This window comes from Apodemus sylvaticus, chromosome 1 (assembly GCF_947179515.1).
Source record: "Apodemus sylvaticus chromosome 1, mApoSyl1.1, whole genome shotgun sequence".
Lineage (NCBI taxonomy): Eukaryota > Metazoa > Chordata > Mammalia > Rodentia > Muridae > Apodemus > Apodemus sylvaticus.
Window position 1 is genome coordinate 45518061 of NC_067472.1, and position 25373 is coordinate 45543433.

The following is a 25373-nucleotide window of genomic DNA, read 5'->3' on the forward strand; positions in this document are numbered from 1 at the left end:
TGAGTTATTTATCACAGGAAAACAATTTCAAAAGAAAACAGTGGAAAAGGAGGACCTGCCTTTATTTGGGTGAGAAAGCACTGGTATTTTATTTCATGGGTTCAGTGTAGAAGGAAAATAGCTGTGGGGTTTGCAATGGTTTTATTTGCTCAGAAGCAGGCGGGGCTAGTAGAAGGTTGTTAGATCCTAAGGCCACTACCTTCAAGAGGATTAATGAAGACTTCAAGAAACTGCTTTAATTATCATGAGAATGGGTGATTACAAAACAAGTCTGGCCTTTTGCTTCCAGATTCTCTGTGTGATGCCATCCCCCAGAAAGTCCTCACCACAGCAGGGCACAAGCCAGAGCCATGCTCTTGAATCTCTACAAGTGTGCACTAAATAAGTAAATAAATCAAAATAAACCTCTCTCCTTATAAAGTACCCAGACTCTGTCAGCAACACAAAATGGACTACCATAGCCTTTCTAAAAGGAAACCAGTCGGATCTCAGGGTCCTATCTCTTGGGCCTAAGTCTTAGGAGGCAGCAGTCATTTCTTATCTCTCTTCTGGAAGTTCATAAACAGTGAAACAGATAAGAAGAGGGCTCACCTGGCTGCACAGTTCCAAGTTCTGGGAGTACACAGCGATCTGCTGCCTCCGCTGCTCCTCGGAGGTGAAGCTCGTGATCAGGATGAGGACATCATAGCCGAACTTGTCTGTGAAGGCTTTCAAATCACTGGTCATGTTGCTGTGAAGCAGGCAGTCCTGAAACAACAGACACACGAGTCTGTTAGTGTCCAGCTGCCTGCTTCAGACAGTTAGGCACAAACCAGCTCAGGCCTGCGATATATCAGAACAGGTATTTATCACCAGAGGCAAGTGAAATAAATGCTCTGAGAAATTCTGGAAAGTTCCATGTTCTGGTTCAAAATACCCCTTACTGATTTGTTTTCCCAGACCAAGGAAAGAAGATGTCTCTGCCATTATGATCAATTCTTTATGCAAGAAACACATTTCTAACATTTTTAATTTAATTTTATCTCACGTGCATTTTATCTCATGTTTGCCTGAATATATGTCTGTGTGAGGGTGTTGGATCCTTTAGAACTAGAGTTTCAGGCTGTTGTGAGATATGGATGCTGAGAATTGAACCTGGATCCTCTGGAAGAGTAGCCAGTGCTCTTGCCTACTAAGCCATCTTTCAAGTCCCAAGGAACACATTTTTTGGAACATTTGAAGAGTACATTTAGCCTTCACCATTTATAATACACGTGCAAGATTGTCTGTTGACTCTAATCTCTACCCATCACTACAAAAGCAAGAAGAGTCATAGACCAAGGGTCTGTATGATTGTCTCTGTTCCTTCAAGAAGTATGGTGAAGCCTATATTCTGACCCTGGTCTTCATACATGGTGTATTGTGGTATATTCCTCTTCTACACTATTGCTTTCTTTTTGGTGCCTGTAGTGAATTGAATGAGTATGTTCCTCATAGGCTCAGGCATTTGCGCGATCTGCTCCTAGTTGCTGGGGCCACTTGTGGAACTTTTAAGAGGTGCAGCCTTGAGACTAGATGACCTTGCCCTATTTGTGATTGGTTCTGTCCCCTCTGGGGTTGCAGTGAAGATGTGATCCCTCAGCTTTCTGCTCCCGCTGCTGTGCTTCCTCATCACGGTGGACTCTCATCCCTCCGGAACCATAAGCCAAATAAAACGTCTACAAGATGCTTCACCATGGTATTTTCATCAGAGCAACAGAAAAGTAATTAATACAGCATCCTATATGAGTGTGTGTGTGTGTATACCATGTGTACCAGTGTATGTGTCCCTGTGTGTGTGTGCCATGTGTGCCTGTGTATTTGTATGTTTATCATGTGTGCCTGTGTGCCATGTGTGCCCTGTGTGTGTGTGTGTGTGCATGCGTGTGTGTATGCCATGTGTGTATGCAGATGTCAATAACAAATTAGAGATCCGGTTCTTTCCTTCCTTGCTGGGCAGGTCTCTCTTGCTCTGTTCCTGCTCTGTGTACTCCAGGCTGGTCAGCCTGTGAACTTTCACCCTACCTGTCTCTACACCTCATTTTACTGTGGAGCTCTGACTCTTTTGTGTGGATTCTGAAGATTACACTCTAGTTGCTAGAGTGTACTTCAAGCATTCTTACCTGGTGATCCACCTCACTGGCCCTACAATTTTGTTTTCTATGATTATTGTTAGATTCTACCCAAATTTCCTGAAGATGCACTTTGATGAGGAATTCTTTTTGGAGACAGGGTCTCATGTATGTGGAGCCCGGGGTTGAACCCAGGGCTTTGTGTAGCTAGCAGAGCTCTCTGCCAGCCGGGCTGTAGCTCCAGCTCCTGAGGACATTTTATTGCAGTGTAGCAGTCCAGGAGAATTTTGTAGCAGTTTTAATGTTGGGGTGACCTTGCTATTTGTGCCAACTGTGAGAGAGAATGCCAACAGTTGTAGCATTCCCAGAATGTGGCTCAGTCACCTACAGGACATGTGCTGACTCAAGCTATACCAGGTTCAGTGAGCACCACCTAGCCTATACAATTCTCTCTCTTTCTTCAAGAAGCACAGAGAGGCTGGTATTATAAACCCCGGCATTCACATCTGGCATATACTAGTTGCTCAAGAAATCTTTGTTATTAGACTGGAGGAAAATAAACAAAATTATTCTGTGTTATACTTCCTGAGATAGAACACACACATTTTCACAAGCTCACACTCTTATACATGTGCACACACACACACACACTCACACACATACTCACATGTACACATGCACCCCCACATGCACATATACATGTGCATGCACACACACTCTTATAGATATGCATGCACATACACATAAGCCCACAATTCAAACAGATACAAAATTACACAATACAAACCAGACATACACACACACACACACACACACACACACACACACACACACACACGCACCTAGCTAACCACTATATCGATGAGTTCTACATCTGTGGATTCAAATAACAGTTGATCAGATCACATGTGTTGAGGAAAAATATATCTGTATTGAACACATACAGACTTTGTTTTTATTATCCCCTAAATAACACAACCACCATCTGTATGTTTTAGGTCATCTAATCATGACTTGATGAATGCAGGAGGATACACATGAGTTAGAGATAGATTCAATGCCATTTTACAGAAGACACTTCTATATCTATAGATTTGGGTATTCAAAGAGGGCTCTCAGAACCAATACCCTCTAGATTCTGAGGAATAGCAGTACACACACACACCACCACCACCACCACCACCACCACCACCATCACCACCACCACCACCAACAACAACAACACTACCACCACCACCACCATCCTCATCACCCCATTACATATAATCAATTAACTGGTAGTTTATCATACTATCAGTGGAAAACATCATGATGTATACTCAAGGGATCTAAAGAATTCTGTGCATTTTTAGTATAACAGCAATTGTAATTATGGATTTTGTGGTACAATATTAAAACCATACAGATGTATTTACCATAGAAAACATGACTGCCATTCTACCCCATCATAACCATTGTGAATGGTTGAATAGGCATGTATAGTTATGGATTTGTTACCACATTCATATTTGCACATTATAGCTGCTGAAGACTTATCAGCCACCACAATCACCATTAAACACACAGACTACAGTTTTGCTGAATGGAAAATTAAGGTTTATGAAGTCCCCAAGAGACTCTTGGTGGGTGGCAGCTTCCATGTGTTGATAAGGCTTGGCTTTCTGGTTTTGTTTTTGTTGTTTTGTTTTATTTCTCTTCTTAGCCCTGGCTATCATGGAACTCACTATGTAGTCCAGGCTGGCCTTGAACTCACAGCGCTGCCTCTGCCTCCTGAGTGCTAGGACTAAGGTTGGGAGCCACCATGCCTGGCTTCTCATGGCAGTTCTTAGGGGATTGTCCTAGATCACTTTCCCTTTTATGTTGCAAGGAATGACATGTAAGAATCACAAAGCTCTCAGGATGTATTACTGATGTATACCAAGGATCTATTCAGTTGACTTGGTAATGAAGTTTGTGATGTTCACATGCAAGAACCTTTGGAATCATGTGACCCTGAAGGTATATTGCCAGTACCCATGCTTCTAACACCCATGGTAGCTAAATGCCATGACAGCAATTGTTAGGTTAATACTTTTAGAGAATGAATTCACCCACGGGAGTTTAGAGTATGCATTCTCGGAATCGGAATATCCCTTATGCATAACAAGCATTCAGGAGATAAAATACTCCAAAGCATCATTGGAGATTAATCAAGAAATTAAATGTTGGACTTTGTGCCACAGTGGATCAAAAGCAGCGCTGATCCTGAAAGCAAGCTGGAAAGACACTTATTTACAGCTTATCAATATCAAGACTTTGTAAGAAGCCTCACAATTTTCCTTTCCAAATATTTTTATGTATAGAAATCCCCTAACACATAAACTCCTAAAAGGGAGACATGCCGTCCAAAGAAATGTTTAGACATATTGGCGAACACTCCCCTTGTGTCACTGAAACAAAAATGGGTTAATTTGACTCATACCTGAGCGTAGTAAGATTCAAAAGGATTACTCAAAAAAAGTCTGTACTTGTGGGCCTTCTGCTGTTCAAGGATGTTGGCTACACTGGACACTCTTTGAATTCTTTGCTACACAGTCAGACCCATTTTGTCTATCAGCATTGGTAAGACCAGACCATTTGCTAGAAATACAGTTTTACCCACACCCAAGACTCACTGAATCTGCAGATGCATCTGTAGCTCACCTACAGAGCTCTTGCCTTAGCAAGGGATTGGTCAATGTATTTTCCTCCAAACCTGCCCTTGCTACTCCCAGTGTTCTCCAGGGACTTAGATGGTTAACACCCCCAAGCCCTAATACTGACCTCACCACAAAACACCCAGGGCTGCACAGACTAAATATTTTGCTGGTGATTGCTGTTTAATAGGTTAGAGACAAAATCCAAGAACTTAGGCGTTCACCTTTTCCCTTAAGTGATTTTTGAGGTCTAGTTCTTCTGGATAAGATTGCCTCACTCCTTCTATGGGTGAGTCCAAACTAAATTCCATGGAATTAGATGAACTGCTGATGGGAAGAAAAATTAGTGAACCATTTTGGCATACTATCAAACCCCACTACATTTTATTGTAATCCCAGCATCGATGTCACATGTCCTGTAGTGACCTTTGTTCAAGCCGGGTCCTAAGGGGAGCAGTGTCAAGAGTTTCATATTTAAAATAGTCAAACAAGGGAATGAGTGAGAATCTTCAGGAATCTGGGAAGAACAATCTGTTGGTTCTGCTCTTACGCTGGTGCTGTTTGCATAGCATGTAATTTATTCTTGTCTTTGAGCTGTGGGGAGTCATGTGCTGCAGTGGCTCTTAACATGCTGCAGAGCAATGCCGGCCGTGAGTAAACAGCTCTTCATCATCAGCGGAGCCCCACTGTAGACACAGGTTGCCATTTTGTTTCCCCCATCTGCCTTCTACCTGATAAATTACTGTTTTAGTTACACGTATACAAATACGATTTGTTAACCTGCTCAGATGTCTGCAAAATGTTTCTCTCACTTTCAGTTAAATTATATACATGCATATGCTCCCCACTTAGTTGGAAAATAAAGAGGTACCTCCCTTTATAATTTACCATTCAGCCCCAGGAACACACGCACCGTCTACATTTATGAACCTTACTAGAATTTAGGGATTTATGGGGGATTAGTAACTGACTAGACAAATCAGGGAGAATGGCAAATGCTTCCCATCAGTGCCCACGGTTCTAAAGATTTAATCATGAAATATTTAGAAGGTTGTGAAAATGTTTGCTAAAATAATCCCTAGCTTTGGAATTAGAAAAACATAGAAAGGTAGAGAGAAAAGGAGAGCTGTTATTTCCCAGCCAAAAGCTAATTTAGAGATCTGAAGAAACCTACAATATGATAATAATAAAGATGATGACATCATCATCATCATCATCGACGACAATCCCAGGGCAGAGAAGCAGAAACTCTGGCTCCACTTGCCCTGATATAGGACCTCAGATTGTGAGAGTACATAGCTGGTAGGTATAATGTGTTCGTCATTGGAAACAGAGACTCAAATGCAGTGGAAAAATTCCATTGTCCAAAAATACCCTTTCAGTTCTTACTGTATTACTTTAAAAAAAATTCAGTATTGAGGGCTGGAGACATGGCTCACTGGTTCAGAGCACTTGTTACTCTTGCCAAGAACCGAGGCTCAGTTCTCAGCACCCACATGGTAGTGAGAGTTACAAGCGGCACAGCTTGCTCCGGTGGCACGGAGCTTAGGTTCCAGTCCTGAGGCCTCTGGCGGGAGCCCTCAGATCTCTCCGCTTCCAGATCCAGATCAGCCTGGGCGGCAACACCACATCTCCAGGTCCTGCAAGAGGCAAGAGGGGCTTCCGGGCGGCCAGCGGGGAGAAGTCACTGTGCTCTGGTGAATTCAGCAGGGCCCAGCGGGAACCTTCAGGTGTCTGCTTCGGGATCTGAACAGTCTGGGCAACAGCACCCTGTCTCCAGGCAGTGCTGGAGGTAAGCTGTGCACCAGAGGCCACCTGGGAAGGGGCAGCTTGCACTGGTGAGTCCAGCATTGACAAGACCAACTAACACCAGTGAGAACTAGATGGCAAAAGGCAAACGCAGGAACGTCCCTAACAGAAATCAAGGCAATATGGCAACATCTGAACCCAATTCTCCTTTACCAGCATGTCCTGGATACCCCATCACACCAGTAAAACAAGATTTGGATTTAAAATCACTGGTCATGATGCTGGTACAGGAACACATGAAGGACATACTTAAAGAAATTCAGGAGAAAATGGATCAAAAGTTAGAAGCCCTTACAAGGGAAACACAAAAATCATTGAAAGAAATCCAGGAGAATACAAAAGCCAATAATGAGGAAACACAAAAACACTTAAAGAAATACAGGAGAACTTTGGTCAACAGGCTGAGGTCATGAAAGAGGAAACACAAAAATCTCTTAAAGAATTACAAGAAAGCACAAACAAGCAAGTGAAGGAGCTAAGTAAAACCATCCAGGATCTAAAATCAGAAGTAGAAACAACTAAGAAAACTCAAAGGGAGACAACTTTGGAGATAGAAAGCCTTGGGAAGAAATGAGGGGACAGAGATGCAAATATCAACAACAGAATACAAGAGATAGAAGAAAGAATCTCAGATGCTGAAAATACCATAGAAACCATGGACAATGCAAAAAGCTTGTAACCCAAAATATCCAGGAAATCCAGGACACAATGAGAAGACCTAAGGATTATAGGCATAGATGAGAGTGAAGATTTACAACTTAAAGGGCCAGCAAATATCTTCAATAAGTATGGAAGAAAACTTCCCTAACCTAAAGAGAGAGATGCCCATGAATATACAAGAAGCCTACAGAACTCCAAACAGACTGGACCAGAACAGAAATACTTCCCGTCACATAATAATCAAAACACCAAATGTACTAAACAAAGAAAGAATATTAAAGGCAGTAAGAGAAAAAGGCCAAGTAACATATGAAGGAAGACCTATCAGAATCACAGCAGACTTTTCACCTGAGACTATGAAGGCTAGAAGATCCTGGGCTGATCTCATGCAGACTCTAAGAGAACACAAATGCCAACCAAAACTACTATATCCAGCAAAACTCTCAATCACCATAGATGGAGAAACTAAGATATTCCATGACAAAACCAAGTTTACCCAATATCTATCCACAAACCCAGCCCTAAAAAGGATAATAGGAGGAAAACACCAATACAAGGAGGGAAACTTCACCCTGGAAAAAGCAAGATAGTAACCTTTCATCAAACCCAAAAGAAGTTAACCAATCAAATTTAAAAAATAACGTCAAAAATGACAGGAAGTAACAATCACTATTCCTTAATATCACTTAACATCAATGGACTCAATGCCCCAATAAAAAGACATAGACTAACCGACTGGATACATAAACAGGACCCTACATTTTGCTGCTTACAGGAAACACACCTCAGTGTCAAAGACAAACACTACCTTAGAGTAAAAGGCTGGAAGACAATTTTACAAGCAAATGGTCTCAGGAAACAAGCTGGAGTAGCCATTTTAATATCAGATAAAATTGACTTTCAACCCAAATTCATCAAAAGAGACTCTGAGGGACACTTCTTGCTGGTCAAAGGAAAAATACAGCAAGAAGAACTCTCAATCCTGAACATCTATGCTCCAAATGCAAGGGCACCCTCTTTCGTAAAAGAAACTTTATTAAAGCTCAAAGCACACATTGCACCTAACACAATAATTGTGGGTGACTTCAACACTGCACTTTCCTCAATGGACCAATCAGGAAAACAGAAACTAAACAGGGACACAATGAAACTAATTGAAGCTTTGGACCAATTAGATTTAACAGATATATATAGAACATTCTATCCTAAAGCAAAAGAATATACCTTTTTCTCAGCACCTCATAGTACCTTCTCCAAAATCGACCATATAATTGGTCACAAGACAGAACTCAACAAATATAAGAAGATCGAACTAATCCCATGCCTCCTATCAGATCACTATGGAGTAAAAGTGGTCTTCAATAGCAACAAAAACAACAGAAAACCCACATACACATGGAAACTGAACAATATTCTACTCAATGATACCTTGGTCAAGGAAGAAATAAAGAAAGAAATTAAAGACTTTTTAGAACACAATGAAAATGAAGACACAATATACCCAAATCTATGGGACACAATGAAAGCAGTGCTAAGAGGAAAACTCATAGCCCTGAGTGCCTCCAAAAAGAAAATGGAGAGAGCATACACTACCAGCTTAATGACACACCTGAAAGCCCTGGAACAAAAAGAAGCTATTTCACCCAGGAGGAGTAGAAGGCAGGAAATCATCAAACTCAGGGCCGAAATCAATCAAGTAGAAACAAAGAGAACCATACACAGAATCAACAAAACCAGGAGCTGGTTCTTTGAGAAAATCAACAAGATAGATAAACCCTTAGCCAGACTAACCAAAGGGCACAGAGACAGTATCCAGATTAACAAACTTAGAAATGAAAAGGGAGATATAACAACAGAAACTGAGGAAATTCAAAAAATCATTAGATCCTACTACAAAAGCCTATACTCAACACAACTGGAGAATCTGGAGGAAATGGACAGTTTCCTAGACAGATATCTGACACCAAAACTAAATCAGTATCAAATAGATCAACTAAACAGTCCTATAACACCTGAAGAAATAAAAAGGGTCATAGAAAGTCTCCCAACCAAAAAAAGCACGGGACCAGATGGCTTCAGTCAGAGTTCTATCAGACCTTCATAGAAGACCTAACACCAATACTCTTCAAACTATTCCACAAAATAGAAACAGAAGGAACTCTACCCAACTCGTTCTATGAAGCCACAATTACGCTGATACCAAAACCACACAAAGATCCAACAAAGAAAGAGAATTTCAGGCCAATTTCTCTTACGAATATTGATGCAAAAATACGTAATAAAATTCTTGCCAACCGAATCCAAGAACACATCAAAACGATCATCCACCATGATCAAGTAGGCTTCATCCCAGGGATGCAGGGATGGTTCAATATAAGGAAATCCATCAATGCTATCCACTACATAAAAAAACTCAAAGAAAAAAACCATATGATCATCTCATTAGATGCAGAAAAAGCATTTGACAAAATCCAGCATCCTTTCATGCTAAAAGTATTGGAAAGAACAGGAATTCAAGGCCCATACCTAAACATAGTTAAAGCAATATACAGCAAGCCCGTAGCCAACATCAAACTAAATGGAGAGAAACTTGAAGCAATCCCACTAAAATCAGGGACTAGACAAGGCTGTCCTCTCTCTCCATATCTCTTCAATATAGTACTTGAAGTTCTAGCTAGAGCAATTAGACAACATAAGGAGGTCAAGGGGATACAAATTGGAAAGGAAGAAGTCAAATTATCACTATTTGCAGATTACATGATAGTCTACTTAAGTGACCTGAAAACCTCCACCAGAGAACTTCTACAGCTGATAAACAACTTCAGCAAAGTGGCTGGTTATAAAATCAACTCAAGCAAATCAGTTGCCTTCCTATACTCAAAGGATAAACAGGCTGAGAAAGAAGTTAGGGAAACGACACCCTTCAAAACAGCCACAAACAATATAAAGTATCTTGGTGTGACTAACCAAACAAGTGAAAGATCTATATGACAAGAACTTCAGGTCTCTGAAGAAGGAAATCAAAGAAGACCTCAGAAAATGGAAAAATCTGCCATGCTCGTGGATTGGCAGGATTAATATAGTTAACATGGCCATCTTGCCAAAAGCGATCTACAGATTCAATGCAATCCCCATCAATATCCCAACTCAGTTCTTCACAGAGTTAGAAAAAGCAATTCTCAAATTCATCTGGAATAACAAGAAACCCAGGATAGCTAAAACTATTCTCAACAACAAAAGAAATTCTGGGGGAATCAGTATCCCTGACTTCAAGCAATACTACAGAGCAATAGTGTTAAAAACTGCATGGTATTGGCACAGTGACAGACAAGTGGACCAATGGAATAGAATTGAAGACCCAGAAATGAATCCACACACCTATGGTCACTTGATCTTCAACAAAGGAGCCAAAAACATCCAGTGGAAAAAAGATAGCCTTTTCAACAAATGGTGCTGGATCAGCTGGAGGTCAGCATGCAGAAGAATGCGCATTGATCCATTCTTATCTCCATGTACTAAACTTCACTCCAAGTGGATCAAGGACCTCCATGTAAAACCAGACACACTGAACCTAATAGAAAAGAAACTGGGGAAGACCCTGGAGGACATGGGCACAGGGGAAAAGTTCCTGAACAGATCACCAATAGCTTATGCTTTAAGATCAAGAACTGACAAATGGGACCTCATAAAATTACAAAGTTTCTGTAAGGCAAAGGACACTGTTAAAAGTACAAAACGGGGTCGGCTGCCCGCCAGTCAGGAGAGACTCACCGCCATCTTGATCCCGGGCTCCAGAGATCCGTCAGACTGAGGTACACAAACATAATCCTAGGCCCAACACCGCAGGGGTCGGAGCCAGACGGGCGTTGGCCTGCACCCAGGCCCTGGGCTGTTCGAGTGGCCATCGGGGCGCCAACCCAGCCAGGAGTTTTTTTTTTTTTTTTTTTTTTTTTTTTTTTGCCCCGGCCGGTGCACACGCCGCCATTTTGCCTACAGGAGCCAGAGTGCTCGGGAGGGCAGAGACTGCTAACAAGCGTAGCCTGAGGCTAACAAAACGGGGGTCTAGGCCCCAAAAGGCACAGGACTGACCCCAAGAACTGGGCGGCTTGGTGGGCCATCTGTGTGTCAACCAGCCCAGGAGGTTATTAGCACAACAGACTCTCCCGGTGCTTTCGCGGAGCGCAGACGCGCACGCCCGCCATCCGGGTCACCTGGCGGACCCAAATAACAGACATAGCCCTAGGGGAACTTTGCTCGGACCTTGGCCTCCCAGGCGTTTGCCTGGACTCAGGGCCCAGGCGACAAGGCTAACCTAGTGTGCGCCAGCCCGGTTGGGGAAATCGGCTGCCCAGCGGAGTGAGCGGAGCACAGGGGAGGTCACAGCAACATTCACCTTCGGAGCTCCCTGGGGGTGCACACGGGTTCCACCTGGTCCACAGACACAATCTGGGGCAAGGGCTCAGGCAGAAGCCCCCAGCTCAACTCTCTCCGCTTCAGATCAGCCTGGGTGGCCGCCACATCTCCAGGTCCCTCAAGAGGCTAGAGGGGGCTTCCGGGCGGCCAGCTGGGAGAAGTCGGTGTGCTCCAATAAATCCTGCGGGCCCCAGCGGGAGCCTTCGGGTGCCTGCTTCGGGATCTGAACAGCCTGGACAACAGCACCCTGTCTATAGGCAGTGCAGAGTGTAAGCTGTGCACCAGAGGCCAACGGGGAAGGGGCAGCTTGCACTGGTGAGTCCAGCACTGACAAGACCAAGTAACACCAGTGAGAGCTAGATGGCAAAAGGCAAACGCAGAAACGTCACTAACAGAAATCAAGGCAATATGGCAACATCTGAACCAAATTCTCCTCTACCAGCAAGTCCTGGATACCCCATCACACCAGTAAAACAAGATTTGGATTTAAAATCACTGGTCATGATGCTGGTACAGGAACACATGAAGGGCATTGAGGAGAAAATGGATCAAAAGTTAGAAGCCCTTGCAAGGGAAACACAAAAATCATTGAAAGAAATCCAGGAGAATACAAAAGCCAACAAGGAGGAAATGCAAAAAACACTTAAAGAAATACAGGAGAACTTTGCTCAACAGGCTGAGGTCATGAAAGACGAAACACAAAAATCTCTTAAAGAAATACAGGAGAACTTTGGTCAACAGGCTGAGCTCATGAAAGAGGAAACACAAAAATCTCTTAAAGAATTACAGGAAAACACAAACATGCAAGGGAAGGAGCTAAGCAAAACCATCCAGGATCTAAAATCAGAAGTAGAAACAACAAAGAAAACTCAAAGGGAGACAACTTTGGAGATAGAAAGCCTTGGGAAGAAATCAGGGGACAGAGATGCAAATATCAACAACAGAATACAAGAGATAGAAGAAAGAATCTCAGATGCTGAAGATTCCATAGAAACCATGGACTCAACAGTTAAAGAAAATGCAAAGTGCAAAAAGCTTGTAACCCAAAATATCCAGGAAATCCAGGACACAATGAGAAGACCAAACCTAAGGATTATAGGCATAGATGAGAGTGAAGATTTACAACTTAAAGGGCCAGCAAATATCTTCAATAAAATTATGGAAGAAAACTTCCCTAACCTAAAGAGAGAGATGCCCATGAATATACAAGAAGCCTACAGAACTCCAAACAGACTGGACCAGAACAGAAATACTTCCCGTCACATAATAATCAAAACACCAAATGTTCTAAACAAAGAAAGAATACTAAAGGCAGTAAGAGAAAAAGGCCAAGTAACATATAAAGGAAGACCTATCAGAATCACAGCAGACTTTTCACCTGAGACTATGAAGGCTAGAAGGTCCTGGGCAGATCTCATGCAGACTCTAAGAGAACACAAATGCCAACCAAAACTACTATATCCAGCAAAACTCTCAATCACCATAGATGGAGAAACTAAGATATTTCACGACAAAACCAAGTTCACCCAATATCTATCCACAAACCCAGCCCTAAAAAGGATAATAGGAGGACAACACCAATACAAGGAGAGAAACTCCACCCTGAAAAAAGCAAGATAGTAACCTTTCATCAAACCCAAAAGAAGTTAAGCAATCAAATTTAAAAAATAACGTCAAAAATGATAGGAAGTAACAATCACTATTCCTTAATATCTCTTAACATCAATGGACTCAATGCCCCAATAAAAAGACACAGACTATCTGACTGGATACGTAAACAGGACCCTACATTTTGCTGCTTACAGGAAACACACCTCAGGGTCAAAGACAAACACTACCTTAGAGTAAAAGGCTGGAAGACAATTTTACAAGCAAATGGTCTCAGGAAACAAGCTGGAGTAGCCATTTTAATATCAGATAAAATTGACTTTCAACCCAAAGTCATCAAAAGAGACTCTGAGGGACACTTCTTGCTGGTCAAAGGAAAAATACAACAAGAAGAACTCTCAATCCTGAACATCTATGCTCCAAATGCAAGGGCACCCTCTTTCATAAAAGAAACTCTATTAAAACTCAAAGCACACATTACACCTAACACAATAATTGTGGGTGACTTCAACACTGCACTTTCCTCAATGGACCGATCAGGAAAACAGAAACTAAACAAGGACACAATGAAACTAATTGAAGCTTTGGACCAATTAGACTTAACTGATATATATAGAACATTCTATCCTAAAACAAAAGAATATACCTTTTTTTCAGCACCTCATGGTACCTTCTCCAAAATCGACCATATAATTGGTCACAAGACAGACCTCAACAAATATAAAAAGATAGAACTAATCCCATGCCTCCTATCTGATCACTATGGAATAAAAGTGGTCTTCAATAGCAACAGAAACAACAGAAAACCCACATACACGTGGAAATTGAACAATACTCTACTCAATGACACCTTGGTCAAGGAAGAAATAAAGAAAGAAATTAAAGACTTTTTAGAACACAATGAAAATGAAAACACAACATACCCAAATCTATGGGACACAATGAAAGCAGTGCTAAGAGGAAAACTCATAGCCCTGAGTGCCTCCAAAAAGAAAATGGAGAGAGCATACATTACCAACTTAATGACACACCTGAAAGCCCTAGAACAAAAAGAAGCTATTTCACCCAGGAGGAGTAGAAGGCAGGAAATCATCAAACTCAGGGCCGAAATCAATCAAGTAGAAACAAAGAGAACCATACAAAAAATCAACAAAACTAGGAGCTGGTTCTTTGAGAAAATCAACAAGATAGATAAACCCTTAGCCAGACTGACCAAAGGGCACAGAGAAAGTATCCAAATTAACAAACTTAGAAATGAAAAGGGAGACATAACAACGGAAACTGAGGAAATCCAAAAAATCATCAGATCCTACTACAAGAGCCTGTACTCAACACAACTGGAGAATCTGGAGGAAATGGACAATTTCCTTGACAGATACCAAATACCAAAATTAAATCAGGACCAACTAGACCATCTAAACAGTCCCATAAAGCCTAAAGAAATAGAAGGAGTCATAGAAAGTCTTCCAACCAAAAAAAGCACAGGACCAGATGGTTTCAGTGCAGAATTCTACCAGACCTTCAAAGAAGAGTTAACACCAATACTCTTCAAACTATTCCACAAAATAGAAACAGAAGGAACACTACCCAATTCCTTCTACGAAGCCACAATTACGCTGATACCAAAGCCACACAAAGATCCAACAAAGAAAGAGAACTTCAGACCAATTTCCCTTATGAACATCGATGCAAAAATACTCAACAAAATTCTTGCCAACCGAATCCAAGAACACATCAAAACGATCATCCACCATGATCAAGTAGGCTTTATCCCGGGAATGCAGGGTTGGTTCAATATACGGAAATCCATCAATACAATCCACTACATAAACAAACTCAAAGAACAAAACCACATGGTCATTTCATTGGATGCTGAAAAAGCATTTGACAAAATTCAGCATCCTTTCATGCTTAAAGTCTTGGAGAGAACAGGAATTCAAGGCCCATACCTAAACATAGTAAAAGCAATATACAGCAAACCGGTAGCCAGCATCAAACTAAACGGAGAGAAACTTGAAGCAATCCCACTGAAATCAGGGACCAGACAAGGCTGCCCCCTTTCTCCTTATCTTTTCAATATTGTACTTGAGGTACTAGCTCGGGCAATTCGACAGCATAAGGAGGTCAAAGGGATACAAATTGGAAAGGAGGAAGTCAAACTATCATTATTTGCAGACGACATGATCGTCTACCTAAGTGACCCAAAGAACTCCACTAGAGAGCTCCTACAGCTGATAAACAACTTCAGCAAAGTGGCAGGTTACAAAATCAACTCAAGCAAATCAGTGGCCTTCCTATACTCAAAGGATAAACAGGCTGAGAAAGAAATTAGGGAAATGACCCCCTTCACAATAGCCACAAACAGTATAAAGTATCTTGGGGTGACTCTTACCAAACATGCGAAAGATCTGTATGGCAAGAACTTCAAGACTCTGAAGAAGGAAATGGAAGAAGACCTCAAAAAATGGGAAAACCTCCCATGCTCATGGATCGGTAGAATCAATATAGTTAAAATGGCCATTTTGCCTAAAGCACTATACAGATTCAATGCAATACCCATCAAAATCCCAACTCAATTCTTCACAGAGTTAGAAAGAGCAATTATCAAATTCATCTGGAACAACAAAAAACCCAGGATAGCTAAAACTATTCTCAGCAACAAAAGAAAATCTGGGGGAATCAGTATCCCTGACCTCAAGCAATACTACAGAGCAATAGTGTTAAAAACTGCATGGTATTGGTACAGTGACAGGCAGGAGGATCAATGGAACAGGATTGAAGATCCAGAAATGAACCCACACACCTATGGCCACTTGATCCTCGACAAAGAGGCTGAAAACATCCAATGGAAAAAAGATAGCCTTTTCAACAAATGGTGCTGGTTCAACTGGAGGTCAGCATGCAGAAGAATGCGAATTGATCCATCCTTGTCTCCTTGTACTAAGCTCAAATCCAAATGGATCAAGGACCTCCACATAAAGCCAGACACTCTGAAGCTAATAGAAAAGAAACTGGGGAAGACCCTTGAGGACATCGGTACAGGGAGAAAGTTTCTGAACAGAACACCAATAGCGTATGCTCTAAGAGCAAGAATTGACAAATGGGACCTCATAAGGTTACAGAGTTTCTGTAAGGCAAAGGACACCATCAAGAGGACAGATCGGCAACCAACAAATTGGGAAAAGATCTTCACCAATCCTACATCAGATAGAGGGCTAATATCCAATATATATAAAGAACTCAAGAAGTTAGACTCCAGAAAACCGAACAACCCTATTAAAAAATGGGGTACAGAGTTAAACAAAGAATTCTCACCTGAAGAACTTCGGATGGCGGAGAAGCATCTTAAAAAATGCTCCACTTCATTGGTCATTAGGGAAATGCAAATCAAAACAACCCTAAGATTTCATCTTACACCAGTCAGAATGGCTAAGATTAAAAATTCAGGAGACAGCAGGTGTTGGAGAGGGTGCGGAGAAAGAGGAACACTCCTCCACTGCTGGTGGGGTTGCAAATTGGTACAACCACTCTGGAAAGCAGTCTGGCGGTTCCTCCGAAAACTGGGCACCTCACTTCCAGAAGATCCTGCTATACCACTCCTGGGCATATACCCAGAGGATTCCCCACCATGTAATAAGGATACATGCTCTACTATGTTCATAGCAGCCCTATTTATAATTGCCAGATGCTGGAAAGAACCCAGGTATCCCTCAACAGAAGAGTGGATACAAAAAATGTGGTATATCTACACAATGGAGTACTATTCAGCCATTAGAAACAATGAATTCATGAAATTCTTAGGCAAATGGATGGAGCTAGAGAACATCATACTAAGTGAGGTAACCCAGACTCAAAAGGTGAATCATGGTATGCACTCACTAATAAGTGGTTATTAACCTAGAAAACTGGAATACCCAAAACATAATCCACACATCAAATGAGATACAAGAAGAAAGCAGGAGTGGTCCCTGGTTCTGGAAAGACTCAGTGAAACAGTATTTGGCAAAACCAGAACGGGGAATTGGGAAGGGGTGGGAGGGAGGACAGGGGAAGAGAAGGGGGCTTACGGGACTTTCGGGGAGTGGGGGGGGGGCTAGAAAAGGGGAAATCATTTGAAATGTAAATAAATTATATCAAATAAAAAAAAAAAATTAAGACTCAAAATGGAATTCAAAACAAAAAAAAAAAAAAAAAAAAAAAAAAAAAAAAAAAAGTACAAAACGGCAACCATCAAATTGGGAAAGTATATTCACCAACCCCACATCTGATAGAGGGCTAATATCCAATATATACAAAGAACTCAAGAAGTTAGACCCCAGGGAACCAAATAACCCTATTAAAAATGGGGTACAGATCTTAACAAAGAATTTTCACCTGAAGAAATTCAGATGACCGAGAGGCACCTTAAGAAGTGCTCAACATCATTAGTCATTAGGGAAATGGAGATCAAAACAACCATGAGATTTCACCTTACACCAGTCAGAATGGCTAAGGTCAAAAACTCAGGAGACAGCAGGTGTTGGCAAGGATGTGGAGAAAGAGGAACACTCCTCCACTGCTGGTGGGGCTGTAAGATGGTACAACCACTGTGGAAATCAGTCTGGAGGTTCCTCAGAAAACTGGACATGAGACTTCCAGAGGACCCTGCTATACCTCTCCTGGGCATATACCCAAAGGATTCCCCGGCATGCAATAAAGACACATGCTCCATTATGTTCATAGCAGCCTTATTTATAATAGCCAGAAGCTGGAAAGAACCCAGATGCCCCTCAAAGAAGGAATATAGAAATACAGAAATACAGAAAATGTGGTATATTTACACAATGGAATACTACTCAGCAATTAGAAACAATGAATTCACAAAATTTTTAGGCAAACGGTTTGATCTGGAAAATATCATCCTAAGTGAGGTAACCCAATCACAAAAGAATTATGGAATGCAATCTCTGATAAGTGGATATTAATTAGCCCAGAAGCTCTGAATACCCAAGGCACAAATTGCATAACAAACGACTCCCATGAAGAAGTATGGAGAGGGTCCTGATCCTGGAAAGGATTGATCTAGCATGGGAAGAGAATATAAGGACAGAGAAAAAGGAGGGAGGTGATTGGCGAAGGGATGGAGAGAAGAAGGTTTATGGGACATATGGGGAGGGGAGATCCAGGAAAGGGGAAATCATTTGGAATGTAAACAAAGAATATAGAAAATAAAAATATTTAAAAAAAAAAAAAGAGAGTTACAAGCATTCGTATCTCCAGTGCCTAGGTGTCAGATACTCTCTTCTGAGCTTCTTGGGTACCAAGCAGGAACCTGGCACACAAATGAAAATGTAGGCAAAACACTCGCACGTCGCATACAACGAATAAATTAATTTTGAAAATTAAGTAGCAATAATTCAACCACCACCACACAGAGAGAAAGGGAGTAGCAGGAAGTGGCATTAAATTTTTCTTTAAAAAAGAAAATCAGTATTGAAGCTAAATTCTGGCAGTGCCACGCATCGCACCAAGCAAACTTAACGTAAGTAACGTTGTCTTCTTAGTCTCCCTTGTTTTGTATCCGGGCGCATCTTTTTGCTCAAACTGCCCTTCTCTAATGTGCCAGTCACGCTGAGATGTCCGAGCGGATGCACCCCTCTTCCCACCCCATTGGACTTTACCTGCTGTTCTGACCAGGCTGACCCGCCTCCTCTTCGGAGAGCTTTACTTTCCTGATGTCCTGCTCTCCTGGTTCTCGCCTCACTCACTGACCATCTTTACTGACTTCTGGTCCTCGTCACCCTGTTAAGTGCTCACTGCACAAACACACTGCCCTGCAGATGCGTGGTCTTCTTGGTACCCACTCTCCTTGGAGCTCACATTCAGAGCCGCACGGCTTTAACAGTTCCTAATTTCCAATGATTATCTCTCACCGGTTCATCCACCTGGACTCTATGCATGGGAATGTCCGGCCAGCCATCACAAGATGATCTGAACACACCCTGCCCTGTCTCTTCTGTATTATTAAATGACACGGTTATTTACTCAAGCCAAACAGCTAGGACTTATTCCGGCATTTTTTTCTTTCCTTCATACCTCGAATCAGTGAATCCTGTTAACTTTACCTTAAAACATAAATCAAGTCAAATCCTTCTTATTTTTTCTCCATTGAGATCGCTGTCTTAGATATAGTCACCATCATCTTTCTTTTCTTTCTTTTTTCTTTTTAATTATGTGCAGGCATGCACGCGTGCCCACGCACGCACACGTACACACACACACACACACACACACACTCACTCACATCTGTCTGCCTGCATTTACATGAACATGAGTACGGGTGCCAGAGGCCTGAAGCATTGGGTCCCCTGGAGCTAGAGTTACAGGTGTTACAGTCACCCAGGAGGGTGCTGAGACTCAAATTTAAATCCTCTGGAAGAATAGAATGTGTTCGTAACCACCAAATCATCCACCCTCCAGCCCTAGACACCATCATCTCTTGCTTAAATACTAGTACCGACATCCCAACTAGTATCCCAGGCTCTTTCCTCTCCCTCTGATCAGTTCATTCACACAACATCAAGAATGATTTTTACAAATATAAATCAGGCCCCTAAAGATGGGTCAACACATAAAAATATTTGGCAACTTGAGTCAGACCCCTGGGGAGAAGGAAACAACAGACAAGTTGTTCTCTACAAATAAATAAATGGATGAATAATTTAAAAGATGTAAATCAGTTAATAGCACTTTCCAATTTAGAAGCCACTGTCTCCCAACGCGGCTATTATTATTTACCATCTTTTATTTTCCTTAATAAGATGAGAAATAATTAGTGTCCTTGAACATAAGAGTTTAAATAGAACAATTAGAATTAGATGTACCAGCAGAAAAAGGTGGAAAACATCGAGGATAATTTGCAGTTTTAATACAAATATTTAGTAAATTTAATAGTACAATCTTTACTCTTTTCTGTCATTGGTAAGTATTTCCAAATGGGTCCTCACATATATATTTTAGCAAAAGAGCATAAAGAAAGAATTAACATGCATACAATGTCCATGGACAAAAATTATTCTTGGGCTTATTACCTTAAAAATTAATACTCAGAAAGAAAATCAATATGGCCAACAATTGAGAAATTGTCAATAAATTATCCACCAGTAAAACAAATGAATACACTATTGTAAAAAAATCAAAAAGCAGTTAGTAACACACACACAAAATCCTCAAAACAGGTAAGTGTGATCCAATTTATATATGGTATAAAATTAAATAACATTTTAATATAAAATTTGATATTTCTTTGTTGTAAACTCTCATATGTAGGCCTGATGAGATGACTGGGTTGTTTAAGGGACTTTTTACCAAGCCTGATGACCTGGGACCCACATGATGCTGTCCTCTGACCTCTGACCTCTGACCTCTACAGGTACCCCATGGCACACATCCCTGCTCTCCCCAAAAATAAATAAAAATTTAATTAAGAATTCTCATTTGCATTGAGTACTAGAACACACTGATACTACATCATCACCAGCAGCCAAACTGTTGATGTATAAACATCTTTGCCCATCTCCATTTTAGGGCATGTCCTCTAAGGTTTTTGAGTTAAGCCTTTGGCCTCAGTTAGGCATCCTGGCTCTGGCACTCACTGCCTCAGTAAGTGTCACCCCACCTCTGAGTCTGTTTTCTCAGCTGTCAGCCCCTGCTTCCTAGGAGGACAGTAAGAACTAAGATAGTATACGAAAAGCCAGCTACGCCCCCTGGACACAGCACTAGACAAATAGGTCATTCTTTTCCTGGTCATTAAACTGTCAAGAGGCACACTCTCAGGGTTTGTGGATTCCATCCAACCATAGAAAGCAATCTGTGATATTCTGTGTGTAGGACTCCCTGTTTGTGGGATGATTCTTTCCTTTATATCCTTCATACCATGAAAACTTTCCAATGATGACCACGCTAATCTCTAAGTCAATTAAATGATGTACATGTAAAATCTTACAATCCAGATGATGGAGGAAATGGCAAAGCCAAATCTGAGCAAAGATGGCTTCACGGTGACATGACATAAAATGTAAAACCTCTAGGCAAGGCAGCATTTATCTCAGCAATGGACTCTTCATCCTTAGCTCCTGGCAGAGCTGAGGAGCTTCCATTTGCCAGTCTGCAAATATCCTTTAAAGTGCAAACAGAAACAGGACGTGATTTTTTGTTCCTTCCGTCAAAGTTCCATGGATGGAGTGCCTTCATCGACAATGGCCTTTAGTGAGATTTTCTTCTGATGCTAATTTATTCCACAAAGGCCCAGCATTTTAGATTACACTCCTAACCCAACGCGGTTGTCTCCCATACAAACTAACATGAAGTAGGTTGATTAAAGCTGTTATTAAATGGAATGCTGTAATATTACTGACAAGCTGTTCCCAGACCCGTTACATCTGTATTATTCACTCCTGGCAGGAAATGGAAAAAAACAGAGTAAGTGGCTATCATTTATAGGTAGAATGCTTGTAAATAAAGGCCATTACCAAGACTAAAACACGCGTGTACAGCTGCGTTGAATAGTCTTAAAAGCAGAGTTTGACAGCCCCTAAGTTCTGCAAACTCAGTAGGTGGCATGGACTGCTGAGTTACTGAAATTGAGGTGTCTACTTTGACATTTAGACTGCGTGGACTTATTTCTAGACTGTGGGCTATTTTCAGTTTTAATCAAGATATAAGAAAAATGCTGAGGTATGGCTACAAATGTCCTAAATAAAAGCTTCATGATTTATGCCACCACGTTTCCATTATGATGTTTAAAGTATTCAGCAATAATAAAGTCTGATAATCTTGACAAGAAAATGATTTATGAGAACACAGGATGCATAAATTAAAATTTTATTTATTCTGTTTTACATACATTTTTAATTGGTAAACAGAGGCATTTTCCATACTTTTCCTAGATACTATTTTTTCATACATTGATGTTTTTGTTTCTTATTTTTAAAAGACAACCAAGGTATCCTAGTAGCTAAAGAACTTTCCTGGGCTATTAAAACTAGACTGGTTTTATGTGGAGGTCCTTGATCCACTTGGACTTGAGCTTTGTAAGAGGAGATAAGAATGGATCAATTTGCATTCTTCGACATGCTGACCTCCCATTGAAGCAGCACCATTTGTTGAAAATGCTATCTTTTTTCCATTGGACGATTTTAGCTCCTTTGTCAAAGATCAAGTGACCATAGGTGTGAGGGTTCATTTCTGGGTCTTTAATTCTGTTCCATTGATCTGCTTGCTTATCACTGTACTAATACCATGAAGTTTTTTTCACTATTGCTCTGTAATACAGCTTGAGATCAGGGATGGCCATTCCCCCGAAGTTCTTTTATTGTTGAGGATAGTTTTCACTATCCTGTTTTTTTTGTTTTTGTTTTTGTTTTTTTTTTGTTGTTGTTGTTGTTCCAGATAAATTTGCAAATTTCTCTTTATAACTCTATGAGTAATTGAGTTGGAATTTTGATGGGGATTGCACTGAATCTGTAGATTGCTTTCGGCAAGATGGCCACTTTTACTATGTTAATCCTCTCCTGAGATCTTCTTCCATTTTTTTTCTTCAGAGACTTGAGGTTCTTGTCATACAGATCTTTCATTTGTTTGGTTAGAGTCACACCAAGGTGTTTTTTATTATTTGTGTCTATTGTGAAGGGTGTTGTTTCCCTAAATTTTTCTCAACCTGTTTATCCTTTGATTAGAGGAAGACCATTGATTTGTTTGAGTTAATTTTATATCCAGCCATGCTGCTGAAGTTGTTTATTAGCTTTAGGAGTTCTCTGGTGGAATTTTTGGGGTCACTTAAGTATACTGTCATATCATCTGCAAATAGCCATATTTTGACCTCTTCCTTTCCACTTTGTATCCCTTTGACCTCCTTTGGTTGTCTCAATGGTCTGGCTAGGACTTCGAGTACTATGTTGAATAGGTAGGGAGAGAGTAGGCAGCCTTCTCTAGCTGCTGGTTTTAGAGGGATTGCTTCAAGTTTCTCTCCATGTAGTTTGATGTTGGCTACTGGTTTGCTGTATAATGCTTTTACTGTGTTTAGGTATGGGCGTTGAATTCCTGATCGTTCCAAGAGTTTTATCAGGAAAGGGTGTTGGATTTTGTCAAATGCTTTCTCGGGGTCTAATGAAATGATTATGTGGGTTTTTTTTAGTTTGTTTATATAGTGGATTACATTGGTGGATTTATGTATATTGAACCATCCCTGCATCCCTGGGATGATGCCTAGTTAATCCTAGTGAGTGGTCATTTTGATGTGTTTTTGGGATTTATGGAGGAAGCAAGAGACTAGGACTGCCTTTTGCTTTTGTTTTCCCCTCTGACCAAGTGGTCATCTTAACAGGAGAGGCCTATGGCAGCAGCATCCCGTGGTTAAGGCACAACTGTCAAGACAACAGAAGCAGCTGACTTTGATTAAGTCAGGCATGTGGGCATCTATGAAGGGAAAGCCTAATGGTCTGCCATTCAATGACTCTTGTAATACCCTCACTTAAACTGAAGAATGCAAGAACACTCAGAGAGAATGTGTATCCACTGAGTACTGAAAATATCTGGTCTAATGTGATAAGACATGAAAGATAGGAGCAAGGAGTAGGAGAGAGGGAAGAAGAGAAGGAGGCAGAAGAGGAAGAGGAGGGGGAGGAGGAAGAGGACAGGAATCGGCTAAGAGGTAATTCACCTCAAAGCTCAGGTATAACTTAAGAGCTTTCTAGGAGGGGTCAAGCTGGTTTCTGACCACCTCTGAACTGAGTTAAGGTTCTCTTTCATCTTCGCTGTCTCTATCATACAGAGGCTCCAGTGAGAGGTGACCTGGAAAGAGGTGCTTGAAAAGTACTTCATGGAAAACCATTCCCCTGATGATTCAGTGGAGCGCTCAGTAGGAGACTGAGGACTTAGGGAGTTTTACAACCTGCTGAAGACAGTTATCATTTCATTGACTAGCTCACATGATTTGCATATTTCCCCTCCCTCTCCTGCCTTCCCTCCTCCCTCCTTTTTTCCCTCCCTCATTCCCTCCCTTCATTCCTTACCTCTCTTCCTCCTCCTACTTCTCTTCCTCCTCCTACTTCTCTTCCTCTCCCCCTTGTCTTTTTTCTTCTTTTCTCTGTCTCTTTCTTCCTTTCAAGTTCTCATGTAACTCTGGCTGTCCTCAAACTAACTATATAATTGATAATGAGTATAAACTATGAATCTTCCTGCCTCTCTCTTGCTTCCAAGCTCAAGTAATGCAAACATACAATGCCACACCCAGTTAAGTTGCATTTTCTTTAAGGATACTATCAACAATCATCCAAACTTTCTACTCTAGCATGCCATTTAAAGACATTGAAGTAGGGCTATGTAGATCTTACTCAGTATCCTTCCTGTCCCTGCATGCTTAGGAGGGAATAGACGATTCAGGAAATATATGTCAAAAGAAAAATCACTCACTAGGCACACGTTCTGTCTTGAAATGATAGAACCTGGACAATAGTTGAACTACCAAATAAAAATAATAGTAAAATATTATTTTCATGACTGTGTTAAAGGTGTAAAAACCTTCCCTATTGGTTGGTTTGAAGCCTACGCCTGAACTCTTCTGGCTTTATTTATTTTCCTTTATACAAGTAATGAATGAGCTGGAAGATAATTTCAGTAAAGCAGAAGATCTCACTCCATTGTAGCTTCCTTGTTCTGCCTTCCGGAAGCTACCACACACTCTCCAGAGCACTTCCGCACATGTGCAATGCACACTCACATCAGATGCATCCGAGCTATGTCAATATTAACCTGACCAAATGAGTATCAAACTGTCTCTTTTGTTCCTCTCGTTCCTCACATGGGGAGCACAATATGGCTCTTGTCAGAGGTGCTTCATCATTTGGGTTCAAGGAAACTGTTAGTACAGTTTGGGATTCGTTCTTCATGGGCAGATATCCTGATGGGTCTAATGAAGCCTTTCTGCTGACAACTAATTTGCTAAAAATATCCTAGCATCACCGAGTGTAAGGGGTGGGAGGTGGCAGGGGTACGGTATGTCCCCTTTGCTAACAACCCAGTGAAAGTAATTAATTATTTTTGAAGTCTAAAAAATCTACCCATCAAGGCACACAGCTCT

The 25373-nt window shown here is 41.2% G+C and overlaps 1 protein-coding gene across 2 annotated transcripts in view; it reads right to left on the reverse strand.

The window, feature by feature from the left end:
• The window catches only part of Prune2 (prune homolog 2 with BCH domain), a 278222-nt gene that overhangs the window by 106578 nt on the left and 146271 nt on the right, over nucleotides 1-25373 (reverse strand). For both annotated transcript variants that reach the window (XM_052188702.1, XM_052188683.1), the window contains one exon: nucleotides 592-747. In XM_052188702.1, the coding sequence (XP_052044662.1) occupies nucleotides 592-747 (156 nt within the window). The remainder of the gene's footprint in view (nucleotides 1-591; nucleotides 748-25373) is intronic.